Below are 12468 nucleotides of genomic sequence, written 5' to 3'. Positions count from 1 at the left end.
TGCTCTTCACTTCTTGGCCTGTTTTTATACACACACACACACGTCCCAGAGCAGGCTCCTGTCCCCACCTGGGCACATACAGGCTGGCTCAGGGGAGAGCCATGCCATGCACAGAGCCATCACTGCCTGCTCCTATACCCCATCCATCTCTGCAAGCTCTTCTTGAGCAAAGGGGGAAAGTGGAGGTTAAATAGAGATAGAAATACACATCAACACTGTTCAGGATGTTACAAAGCTCTTTATCAGCCTTTCCCACCATCTTTTGGCTGGTCAAGGCCGAGGGAGGCACCTCAGGTTCAGCCTACAATGACCCTAAACAGCCCCAGCTGTAAGCACATGGCTGCTGTCCCAGGAGAAGTAAAAAATGGTCAGATCCAGACTTTTCCTCTACAAGACCACAGGGAATTTCATTCACTGCTCTTCTTCCCCCCAACAACCAGGCTGCCCCGGCCCAGCCCCTGCCTCATGAGGCAGAGGTGGATGAAGTGTTGAAGCTTAATGGAACATGAGCCCAGCACTGGGCCAGGGCTGAGCCCTGCATCCCAGGGGAGCAGCCTGGAGCACAGGCTGGAACTTGTCACAGGAGGATGGTCAAGACAAGGACCATTTGCTTACAATCTTTATTGAAGTCATACAAAAGTTGCCAAAAAGTGAAAAAATACACTATATACAAAACCATTTTCCTTGTAAGGAGAGGAGTGTCCAAGGTTAAAGAATTATCATACTGTGCTTTCAACTGCAGCCCCTGATTCTGCTTGTGGCCTTTTCTCTGTCTAAAAGAGAAGAGAAGGGTTTGTTTTAAAAAAAACCACAAGACACTTCCTTACAGCACCAACTCATGCAGTGGCCCAAGGGTACCGTAATTTGAAGATTTAACTGACTGCATAAGCTTTGCTGGCCTCCAGAGCCCAACATTACTCTAAAGCATTGATATTAACAAGTGCAGCCCAGGGCTAAGTAATAACACCCAGGAGAATGAACAACTGGGGGAAGAGTCTGTACTGGAGTTCAGCCCAGCTCAAACTCCCAGAATCCATCTCTGTCCCACCCCAGACAAGGCTCCACAGCTGGGTCTATCCAGCCCATACAGAGTCACACACCCCTGTACAACATGCATTCTGTCCCCTGGGAATATTCCTCATCTCATCTGGGAAGCCTTGTGAAGGCCAGCAGGCAATAAAACCAGGGCATCTACCAGGCACAGAACCATCCCTGAACAGAGTGTGGGGGGGAAATAAAATAAAAAGCACAGCTCAGACTCCTGGCTCAGCTGCCCACCTCCTCTTCCATTTTTGTTGCAACCTCATTTCCACTGGGGGCAGGATCACCACCACCACCACCATTGACAGCTGGTTCTGGTTTAGATTTCTTGGCTTCATTGTCTCCCTGATGAGTCTCCTCCTCTGGTTTCCTCTGAAGACAAAATCGTTTATAGTCTTCACTAAGTACAAATTAAAGTTTTAATCTTTTGGGGAAATTTAGCATTAGAAGTCATTGCACATCATTTACCCAACTTGTGCTTGCCAGGTTCAGGAGAGACACCTCAGAGTGAGGGTGTAACACAGCTCTAAGGCTGTGGCTCCAAGGTGTCAATCACAGCAATCTCCAGTGCTGAATTATCCTTGTCTGGCAAGGAACGCAACCATTGAGCCCACTAACAGTTCCAGGGTAGGGTTAGGGCATCTACAACACCTGAAATCACCCGTGTAAAGCAGCTCTAAGTCACTTCAGGCACACCTGAACTGACAGAGGCCAATGGAACAGGGGCCAGGCTGTGCCATGGCCAGGGGCAACATAAAAACCAAGTGCCTACAGGGGATACTCTTACTTATACCAAACACACACACCTTTAAATTAACAGAGTGCTCAACACCTGATCTCTGTAAGAGACAGTTTATCACTATCACCATGAGTCCTGGCTTTACTGTGTTTTAAGTCCAAGTCTCCATTTCCTTTTGGAAAGAAGGGAACCCAGCCCAGCCTGTTTGCCTGCCCTTTCCTTGAGATCTGCAGGTGAGCGTGCTGCTCTTGAGGGTCCTCAGCAGAGGAAGCCCTTGTTCAGAGAACACCTGCAGGGTCAAAAGTTACACCAGTGTGGGTCAGGCAGGGTACCAAACCACCAAGAACAGTCTCCTGGAGCTCAGATGATTCTCAGGCTGATTGGCTCCCAGTGGAAAGGAGTTTCATGCACTATTTCTGGTTTTACTTTTAAAGTATTTTCCTATTATATAACTAAGTTAAGAAAAAAACTCTTTAAGACAATCCAATTACAAGGAGCAAGCCAATGGTACTTGAACAAACTGCTCGTTCAACAAGTTATTTCTGGACTCACCTTTTTCCTGACTAGGTGAGAGATGTCTGTAACACACTGAGATGCACCATCAGCTGCTTTTCTTACTGGGATCTGTTACAAGACAGACATTGACCCATGAGCAACTGCAATCAGTAATCCTTAGAGCAGACAAGAATTAGTAACAGCCATCTTAAATTAACTTACCGTGGAAACAGAACCACTGTCTTCACTTTGTGCAAAGCCAGATGTAGTTCCAATCTTAAGAAAAGCAGAAGAAACAGTGAACAGATGGTGGGCAGACCATACAAGTGAGCTTAGCAAGGGACAGACAGTTCCAGCTCTGCACCTCTACACAGGACAGACAACACTTGCTCCATGTTTGCCTGACCCATCATTTCCAGCCCTGACATATTAAATGCCACTGAAGCCTATCAAACTCCCATTTAGTTTGGAACAATTACTGTCAGGGTACTTACTAAATACTCTTTAGATGTCAGCTGCCTCAGTTCCCTTCTCACAATCACAGCCTGTAACACCTGTGAGCAACCACCAGCCTCTGATCAAGTCCAAGCTCCTCCCATTACTGATTTACTTCATGTTCCACTGGAAGAATGTTGGGTGAAAAGGAAACCACAGGACACACTCACCAGAGTTGCTTTCAGTCCCAACTCAGCTACTCTTGCACTCTTTTGAGACTCCTTTGAATCTTCTATCTTTTCCTTTATTTCAGGAAGCAATCCCTTCAGCTCTTCAATCTCCTTCTCGTCCTCAGGGGACCCACTTTCCGCTTTCTTTATTCTCTCAGTCAATATTGCTGGGGTGAAACAGTTATCAGGGCAAAACACCTTGAGACAAAGTAACTGCCCAGTTACCAACAGCCACAGTCAACTATCTGCTAACACACAGACAGTTTCCACAATTCTGCTGTGGGTGTGGCCCATCTATCACAGCCTTCAGACTAACAAACACTACACAGTCTGGGCAGTCAAACAAAGTCTGCCCGGCCTTGACAAAACTCCCTCACTCAGCAGGCAGCTTCAAAAATCCACTTACCCAGCCTCTTGTCAATGACCTCCATGGATTTCCCGAACTGCAGGACGGCCTCATCGAAGTCGCTGTTGTAGTGGTAGGCGAGGGCCAGCTGGTAGTGGCTCTCGGCCAGCAGACGATCGTGAGCCTCCAGGTACTTCTGCTGCAGGGCCAGGCAGGCCTGGAACTCCTCTATAGCCTGCGTGTAGTTTTCTGTGGGACAAAGCCACAAGGTCTTTGCAAGCCACACTAATTATCCCAACAATCTAAGCCCTCCTTCGGTTACTCCGTGTTTTGTTACAGCCTGTACAGGCTGCAAACAGACCCAGCCCTGAACACTCCAGTCGAGGTCAGAGCTAGGCTGCTCTCAGATTACCGGGTGACAAAACTGCCTCCCCCTCACAGACTGTCTAGTCCAGTTCCTCAAGTTCTCTCACAAGTGCTTTGTCTACTTCCAGCACAGTCAAGCCAGGCACTAAATCCTTCTGTTTAACCTGCTGCCATTAATTGAATGTAACAGGTCACAACTGCCACACGGATTCGGAGCCAAGGACAGTCCCCTGCCACCTTCCTGCTGAGCTCTCTGAGCACCGAATGTGCTCTAGTGACATAAGACACTTTGATTTGTAGCCCTGGCCCAGAAACCTGTCATACTATTTCCAATACTTGCCCCAGTGAAGGAGTACACTTGGATTTAACAAGATTAAATTATGTTTTTAAATTAAAGGCAGGTGAAACATTAGATGGCACAAACCTGGGGCTTGCTTCCCACTCCTTTTGTCTGCTGTGTAATACAAGACTCTTTCCTGACTACACCCGAGGATTTTGGAAAGTCTAAGTCAACATTTTTCATTTGCAGTCTTTATGTTCTGACAGTGGCACAGCACTGGCACCTCCTGTTATTCAAGCTCAGTGACTCTCAACTTCAGTAAATCTCTCAAGTTCATAGGCAGGGTTTGGTTGCTTCACAAAGTGGAACACAAGGCTGGTTTTGATCTGGCAACACATTTCTTACTCATAATTTTCTTTCACTGCTCTGGAAAAGCACAGACTATCCTGTTTAAGGCACCAATTTGATTCCTCCATTGATTCCAAAGCTTCTCACATGGCTGCAACTCCCATGATCAGTCCAATTTGTTTTCATCCTGACAGATTTAACTCACCTCTGCTCATTCTGGAGTACAAAACAGAGTGACAGAAAGTGGGACCAAATGCTTTGCACATTAGAATTAACATTACTTACCAGATTCAATGCTAACTTCTCCCAGCTTCAGATGAGCTTGAGCTGCATGGAGCTGAGCTTCTTTTGTTTCTTGTCTAAATCAAGAGAAAACAAGTTTCCAAGTCCTGATCAGAATATGCCACATTCACTAACTGGTTATGCCACCCTCCAATTTACACTGAGTTTCTCTGGCATATATCTAAATTAGAACTTAAATCTTTACCTCTTGTATATTACTTTTGCTAACTCCAGCATGTCCCAGGCTAGCTCCAGATTTCCAATTTCATCCTCCTCACTTTCCTGTAAGACCACACATGCACGAGAGATTAAATGACTTGGTTACAGATCACATCAAACACCACCACTAAATTCATAACCTGAGTTGTCAAGGAATCTATTTTTTCAAGAGGTAAAGAATTTACCACTAGAAGGAAAAAAAAAAAGAATACACAGAAGAGGTTACTGCATCAATCAAGACTTTGTGTACAGTGAAGATGTTTCAGTGGAACATAAACTCCCACTGTTTGTTGATATGGCCTTAATTTTTTTTTCAGAAATATCATGGCACTAAGCACCAATATTATCTCAACAGGAAGATTTTTGTTTAAGTTGCCATTTAGATCTATCTTTTTATTTTTACGAACCTTTGAACTTTGTTAGAATAGTCTGAAAAAAGGGACAGATAACCATTTTTTATGACAGTTATCTAGAATGCCTCGTGCCACACTCCACAAGACCAGATTTTTCCAGGTGTTTTGACCGCTACGTCCATGTACATCTCGGGTTTGAGCAGTGCCACACTTCTCAATCCATTCCCATGGTAATCACAGCACACTGCAGCAGAGCATTCAACACGTACAGTGAAGGAACAAAACAAGCAGAGAATAAACTCAAAAGTAACCTCAGTGACAGGCTACACTGCCCTCCCTGCCTGCCCCTGCACTACCAGGCCACGTTACTCAGCAGACCACAAGCATTTGTTTCAGAGCAGCTGAACAAACCCAAGTTTACTGACACAGCTGAGCAAGATCCCACAATGTGGACTAGGTGTAACACTGGCCCTTCCCTAGGCAATACTGCCTTTCAAAAGTAATTTCCTACACAGGACTAAATGAAACACAAGTGAGCTTTTATAAGGACATCAAGATGATGTTTAGGGCAATACTGCACCCTTCCACAAGCACTAGTATCAGAGCTCAGCAATCCCACCTTGTCTTCCACTGTCAACTCATTCTCCTTATCATCTTCTGCTTTATCATTTTCTTTATCCTCCTCTTCAGATTCTTCTGTTTCTACAAGGCAAGTAGATGGATGAGAACACTTGTTACTGTCCTTGCTTGACATGGAGTCAGGTAGAAAATGACATCCAACCCTTATCCTTCCAGTGACAGGTTAGAGGTGTGATGTAAGAAGAGCAGATACATGAAGTTCTGAGCAGCAGCAGCCATCTTGCTGAAAGCATTCAGCACTGCAGACTAAAGTAATCTTTAAGCTCAACTTCCTACAACCTACACCAGAAATAGACATAGAATTTAGCTCTCACAAACACACTGTGAGTTCCCACTGAAGCCGTGGAATGCTGAGCAGCCCTGGGGGCACTCACCCAAGCTGCTGAACTTCACCCTACAGAAAACAAGTATCTTCAGCAAGGTAGCTGCCAAGCTGCACACAAATTAGTCTGAGTTCATGTTCCTCATGTCAGATATCTAAGTGGCAATGTTATTAACAAACCTCCTGTTGTGTAGAACTAATTTGGCTTCTGATACACTACAGGAGCATCACCAGCAGGAAACGTTTTGGGAAAATGTGCAGTGAAGGGCCACGGCTGTAATAACTTCAGAGCACTGTCTGATCTGCATGCTGAAGTCACACACATAATTCCTGTATCACAACACCTGACTAATTCCAGAACAGGAGCTTGATGGGGTGGGCACTAGAGAGCCTGTGAACTCATTAGTCTGACTCCCAAAAAGCACACACCTACCACTGAGAGGGCCAAACCTGTCTACATGAGGACACCTTGCCCAAGGGTGAAACAGAAGAGACCTCAGGATGTTAAAATTTAAGTAGTGAGAGGAGTCTGGAATGACACAGCACCAGACCAGGATGTTCAGGAGGGTCCTCACACTAGCAAAGTTGGGGGCAAAAAAGCAGCAGTATGTGTACATAGACAGCCTTTCACAGGATGATGAGCAGGTAACTACTCTTAATGTTCAGTCATACTCTCTCCAGACACCTTGTTAGGCTGCTGCTCCCACCACTGGGCGTTTACTGTGCTTAGCAGAATAAATCCCTTTAGGGTCCTGAATTATTCAGTCTGAACATCTGCCGCTCTCCAAGTCAGGCACTTGCTGTAACGCAGTTACTGACAAGCCAAGTTGCAATTACCAGCTCCTCAGTTACTAGTGCAATAGAAGGCCTGGGCTTACTAAGGCCATGTAAAGCAATACTGCAGCAAAGGGTGCAAGTCTTGCTGGGTTACTTCAACAAAATCCTGAAAACAGCTACAAATAAAGCAGGGAAGCAGAGGGCAGAAATTAGACAGCTGGAAGACTGTACTGGAGAGTAGCAATAAGCCTTCAGCAAGTCAAGTTTCTATCTGCCAACTAAATTCTCACTAGCAACAACCACCTGAAAGACTCAAATGAAAAGTTCCTTCCCTTCACCAAAACTAAATTTATTAATTTTTTTAAGTGTTCAGCTATTCTTACTTTTTCATCGTTTAAAAAGAAAGTAGAAGTGTAACCAGAGGCAACTTGTGCTGCAAGTTATTTGGAGGTTAGTGCAATAAACCCAGAGGCATGCAAGTGAACATCCATTCAGTATTCTCCACCAGCCTAGCCATTACTTACACATTTCACAGGGCTGTCAGTTTGCTTTCAAGTAAGATTTGCTTTGCAGTTAGTTAAGCATTAGTCTAGAGAAACTGGGACTATTCACTATTCCTTGAAACTTTACTTGGATGTAAAGTCCTTCAAGAGCCCCTTTACTGAGCCTTTTTTCCTTATTCTAAGGCAAACAGAAAATTCTGAATGGAACACTTTTTACCCATTGTTAGCCAAATCCATCAAGTCATCCACCCACAAGTACTTTTCTCCTCAGTGTTACCTTCTCCCTCTTCCATCAGGTCATCTTTCTCTTCTTTTTCTACCTTAGCACCTTCACTCTCTTGCATCAGGTCATCTCTCTTTTTCTCTTTCTCTACCTTAGCAGCAACTTCAGCCTTTTCTTCCACGTTATTAAGTGGCTCTTTGCCCTCTGTGGGCACAGGTTCCTTTGAGGACACTGTCTCTTTAGATTCACCTGGTTTCTCTTCTGTAGCTGTCTCTACTGGCTCTTGTTTCTCTTCCATCTTCTGTTCAGCTGCCTCTGCTTCCCCTTCTGCAGCTTCTTTCTGTCCCACAGCAGCTGCTGCTGGTGCTTCTGCCTTCTCTTCTGCTGCTGCCTTCTCTTCCACAGCTGCCTCTGCCTGTCCTACAGCCTCTCCCTTCTCCACAGTTGGCTCTTTTTCTCTTGTTTCTGCTGCCTGTTCTCCTGACTCTCCCTTCTCTTCCACAACCACTTCTCCTGCTTCAGTCTCTTCCCCAGCTGGCTTTGTCTCCTTGTCTGACACTTCTGTTGTTCTCTCCTTCTCCTCAGCTGCCTTCACTACCTTATCTTCAAGAACCACCTTCTGCTCTTTTTCTACCTCCTTCTCTTCCACAGCAGCCTCCTCTTTCACAGCCTCCTTTTCAACAGCCACCTGCTGCTTCTGCTCTTCTGAAGTTTCTTCTTTTCCCACAGAAACCTCCATCTTCTCTTCAGCCTCTTCAGGCTTTACATCCTTGTCAGCAGTTGCTTCTTCTTTTGTTTTTTCTCCTGTATTCTCTTTCAGTTCAACATCCTCCTCTTTGATTTTCTTCTCAGACAGTACTGGAGACTCTTCCGTAGACTTTGTGGCCTCTTCTTTTTCCCCCATGGCGTTATAAACCTGTTCTCTCAACTCCTCCCTCGCTTCTTCTACATGATTGAGGAAGCATAAACATTTCTTCGAGTTTAGTGATAAAGACATTAACGGGCACTGACAACACCACCCTCTGACCCTCCAGTGTGTGTTTGCTTTTTATCAGGTTGGATGATGCTCCTTAAAAGCTTCATTTTCCAAGTACAAGGAATTAGGACACAATCAACACAGTCACTTTGCTAAGCAAACCCCTTCCCCTTCCCCAGCATTGCAAGCGGCCGCTCAAGCAGTGCCAGCGATTTTAGTCACAGCTAAGCAAGAGGTACCAGTGTTTTAATAGTCTGGATGGACAGGAATTCCTGTATCATCTCCAGCCACAGGCAGTATAAAATAATTACTGTTCTCAGACTTTTTACAGAGACTCTGACCTGCGGGACTACACACACTGTACTGCTACAAGGTTACAAAGCAGTTCAAGTCAGCGGTGAAGCTTAGGAAAGCAAGCTCGAATGCACTGTTTCAGGACAGAGACACCTGGTGACCCTTTACACATGCTTTCAGTGACCAGCTCCTTGCAGATGGTTTGCATGTTTTGCTCATCTTTAAGCAAGACTAAAAAAAAAAAAACCTACCAAAAAAAACCTCATTCAGACTGCCAAGAGTTTTAACAGAACAGTTCAGGCTACCCAAGATACCAATGGACTAAAGTTGGATCACTTCATCAAGAACGTACAGTTTGATGCCTCCACAACAGGGCAGGCAGCTTTACATACCATCAACAGCTGGCAATGCAGAATCATCTTCTGTTTTTTCTCCTTCCTCTTCCACCTGCACCCCTTCTAAGGCATTTCCTAGTACACCATTTTCCATTCTAAAGGGAACAAAAGCTTGTTATCCCTTGGCTCGTGCAATACATCACCATTTGAACTGCCAAGCTCCAGTCTCACAGCCCATCCCACCCAGGGCAACCCTGTCCATAAAAGAATGAAATCCTTTACACCACACAGACTCTCCACCAACTGTCAAAGTGTCATCATACCTTGCCAACTCCAGGAGAGATTTTCCATAGTAAAAAAAGGCTTCTGCACACTCATCCGCTGTCTCACCGTATTTCTTACCCCTACAAAAATAGTGAAGAATTATTTGTCTGTGCCTACTTTAAATTTTGATCTATGAACTTGAGAGCTAAATATTCCTGAACAGGCAGAACCAGTTTCTGGCTCCTCTTTCATTTCTTCAAACAAATAATGAAAGATCCTCTCAGTTAGGTAACGACTCTCAAACACCAAAGGGCAACATGCAAAGAAAATTAAACTGTAACCAAAAAATTACCATCCTAAGAGACTGGTCAAGACTACTGAACAAGTTACTAGAAAATAACACTGTCTCATTATTTTGCGTGGCTCTTCTAATATAAATGCAAACTATCAAACTCCTTTTTCTCTTTAGGGAACTACAATGGCTATTACTATCAAAGCCCCCATCTAAACTGCACACCAACCACAGCATTGTCCAACACTTGGGAGAGTTTAGTTTGTCCTCTCCTCGGTTCTACTGTAAATTATAAACACGTGAGGTAAAAATTCCAACCTTTCTCACATCAGAACAGCCAACCTGAAGCCCAAGCCCTGCAAAAGCACCCAGAACATTCCACTACTCACAGTAAACTCGCAGCTTCCTGGAATGCATTAACAGCCGCCGGAATATTTCCCATTACCAAGTGCTTCTGTCCCAAACCCAGCAGTTTCTTTGATTCTCCATCCACATCCATACTGGAGGGGTGGGAAATAAGGGGAAGTAAGTCAAATACAGAATTCTGTTATTTTTCACAGTAATTTAATACGCAGTTTTCAAAACCTAGTCAGCTTCATGGAAGAGTGAGTTGCTTAAGTCACAGTGGCTTTAACTACCAGAGTGGGGAGGATTTGTCTGGGTTTGCTGGAATCTGGAGCAACTTATAGCTGCAATAACCAAGGGAATACAGGCAAATTTGGACCAACCACTGCAAAAAGCATCGGAATCCAATATCACAAAGGGTGCTACAGAACACACTGCAGGAGTTGCACACCAACACACTACTGAGTGTTTCACCAGGCTCCAACACTAGTTAAGAAAAACAAGAATAAACCCAAGACTTCTGACAGCACAGCATGCTGCATCTGAGAAGAATGATAGGTGCAAATCTGTTTCAATTCAGTGCATCTTTCACAGCTTAATTTCCAAAAGGTTCAGCCCAGCCCAGTATCTCACACTGGACAACAGGAGCTGCCCAGAGTATTGTCACATGCCAGTCTGTGCCTCCCCAGCACTATCTCACAGACCAAGAACTTCCAGAACAGCTGCTGTTTGTGTATTTATTAGTCCTCGAAATGGTTTTGCTGAACTAGATCCGTGCAAACCACTGGTGAGCACAAGTTCTCAGCACCTACAGCACCCACATCAGTCAAACCCCAAGCCTAACAATCTGATTGGAAGGGTGACCTCTGTGCTTCACTCTAACTCCTGGATTTCACGTTATCTGGAGAGCGACAGTTCTGACTCCCTCACCTGTCTGTCTTGTCTGTGGACGTGGAAGGTGCTGCCAATTCCTCTTCCATCCTGCAAACAAAGCATCGAGTGATTTTTTTTTTATTCGCATTTATAACAGGCCACCCGTCTCACGGCAGGAGCTGAGCTCCGAGGAGCGTGAAACCAGCGCCGGGTGCATTCGATTTCAGGCGTTCATGCGGCCGGAGCATGTGCCGGAGCAGCCGCGGGCCCGGGGCCGGCTCCGGTCGGGGAGGGCCGTGCGGGGGCCCCGCACAGACAATGGCCCTTTCCCGCGCTCCGCGGGCCACGCCCCCACCTTGGCGCCAAACACCGCGGGCTCCCCACGGGCCCACGGTCACGTGACGCACGGCGCGGCGTCGGCTGCCCCCAACAAAGATGGCGGCGGCCGCACAACGGTCACGTGGTGGCTCCTCGCGAGCCGCGCGGGCTCAGCTGGCGCCGAAGAAGCGGCGCGTACCACCGGGGCGGGGGGGGCGGGCTGGTACCCCCGGGGCGGGGGGGGGAAGGGGCGGGCAGGTACCCCCGGGGCGGGGGGGGGGGGAAGGGGCGGGCAGGTACCACCGGGGCGGGGGGGGGGGGGGAGGGGGGGGGGGAAACGGGGCGGGGAGGTACCACCGGGGCGGGGAACGGGGCGGGCAGGTACCACCGGCGGCCGGAGAGGGGGGGCGGTTACCGGGAGGGCAGGTACCACCGGCGGCCGCAGGGGGGAGGTTACCGGGCAGGCAGGTACCACCGGGGCGGGGGGAGGACAGAACGGGTAGGTATCACCGGGAGAGACGGAGAGGATGGACGGGGGAGATGCGGGTACCACCGTCGGTGGGGGGGAGCAGAAGGGACAGGCGCGACAGCCCGATCGGCACCCTCAGCCCTTCCCCCAAGGAAATCCTGCCTACCGCCCCCCACCCCCTCCGGTCACCCCGCGGTGCAGAAGTGTCGCCCCCGCGTCCCCTCCCCGGCAAACCCCCTCCCCGACACGCACACACTGTGATCGGGGCCAGCCCGGCCTACCTAGTCGCGGAGGCCGGCGCGGGCTCAACGCAGGGGGGAGCGGCGACGGCCGAGGATTGCATGGAAGCTGCTGGAGAGAGGGGCGGCGGCGGAGTGCAGCCCCCTGCCCCTCGGGCTGCCTATATACCCCCGAGGACACGCCCAGGCCCGCCTGGCGGCGCGCGCGCGCCGCAAGGGGACTACCGCTCCCGGCATGCCCCGCGCCCGCCCCGCCGCGGGATGCCGGTCGCGCCGCTGCGCGGGGCACGCTGGGAAATGTAGTGCCGGCGGGGGCCCGGCGCACGCCGGGAAGTGCAGTCCAGCAGCCCGGCCTGCCCGCAGCCTCCGGCCCGGCCCCGCATTCCCGGGGGGCTCCGTGACCCTGCCCCGCACTCCCGCACCACCACCCGCGGCTGCTCAGGGCTAACAGGCCGTCGGGCTCTG

The 12468-nt window shown here is 48.2% G+C and overlaps 1 protein-coding gene across 1 annotated transcript; it reads right to left on the bottom strand.

Moving 5' to 3' along the window:
* Window positions 1–601: 601 nt before the first annotated feature.
* On the bottom strand, window positions 602–12212 carry NASP (nuclear autoantigenic sperm protein). Its single transcript, XM_071565711.1, has 15 exons — window positions 12046–12212; window positions 11035–11085; window positions 10149–10259; window positions 9527–9607; window positions 9261–9358; window positions 7653–8543; window positions 5754–5836; window positions 4768–4844; window positions 4566–4639; window positions 3347–3535; window positions 2941–3107; window positions 2498–2551; window positions 2333–2404; window positions 1279–1413; window positions 602–773 (listed from the first exon to the last, which is right to left on the bottom strand). Exons 1-15 carry the CDS (start codon window positions 12105–12107, stop codon window positions 720–722), a joined length of 2199 nt encoding a protein of 732 aa, XP_071421812.1. The 5' UTR covers window positions 12108–12212; the 3' UTR covers window positions 602–719.
* Between the last annotated feature and the right edge of the window lie 256 nt (window positions 12213–12468).

The sequence above is a fragment of the Pithys albifrons genome, chromosome 10 (assembly GCF_047495875.1).
Source record: "Pithys albifrons albifrons isolate INPA30051 chromosome 10, PitAlb_v1, whole genome shotgun sequence".
Lineage (NCBI taxonomy): Eukaryota > Metazoa > Chordata > Aves > Passeriformes > Thamnophilidae > Pithys > Pithys albifrons.
This window is presented reverse-complemented; position numbering and strand designations above follow the sequence as displayed.

Bases quoted from the DNA above. Each gene is read 5' to 3' on its own strand.
- NASP (XM_071565711.1), bottom strand. From the start codon at position 12,107: ATGCAATCCTCGGCCGTCGCCGCTCCCCCCTGCGTTGAGCCCGCGCCG. The intron at 10,260-11,034 runs GTGAGGGAGTCA...CCACCCCTCCAG, and splicing joins TCCACAGACAAGACAGACAG to TATGGATGTGGATGGAGAAT. The intron at 774-1,278 runs GTGGGCAGCTGA...CTTCTCTTTTAG, and splicing joins CAACAAAAATGGAAGAGGAG to ACAGAGAAAAGGCCACAAGC.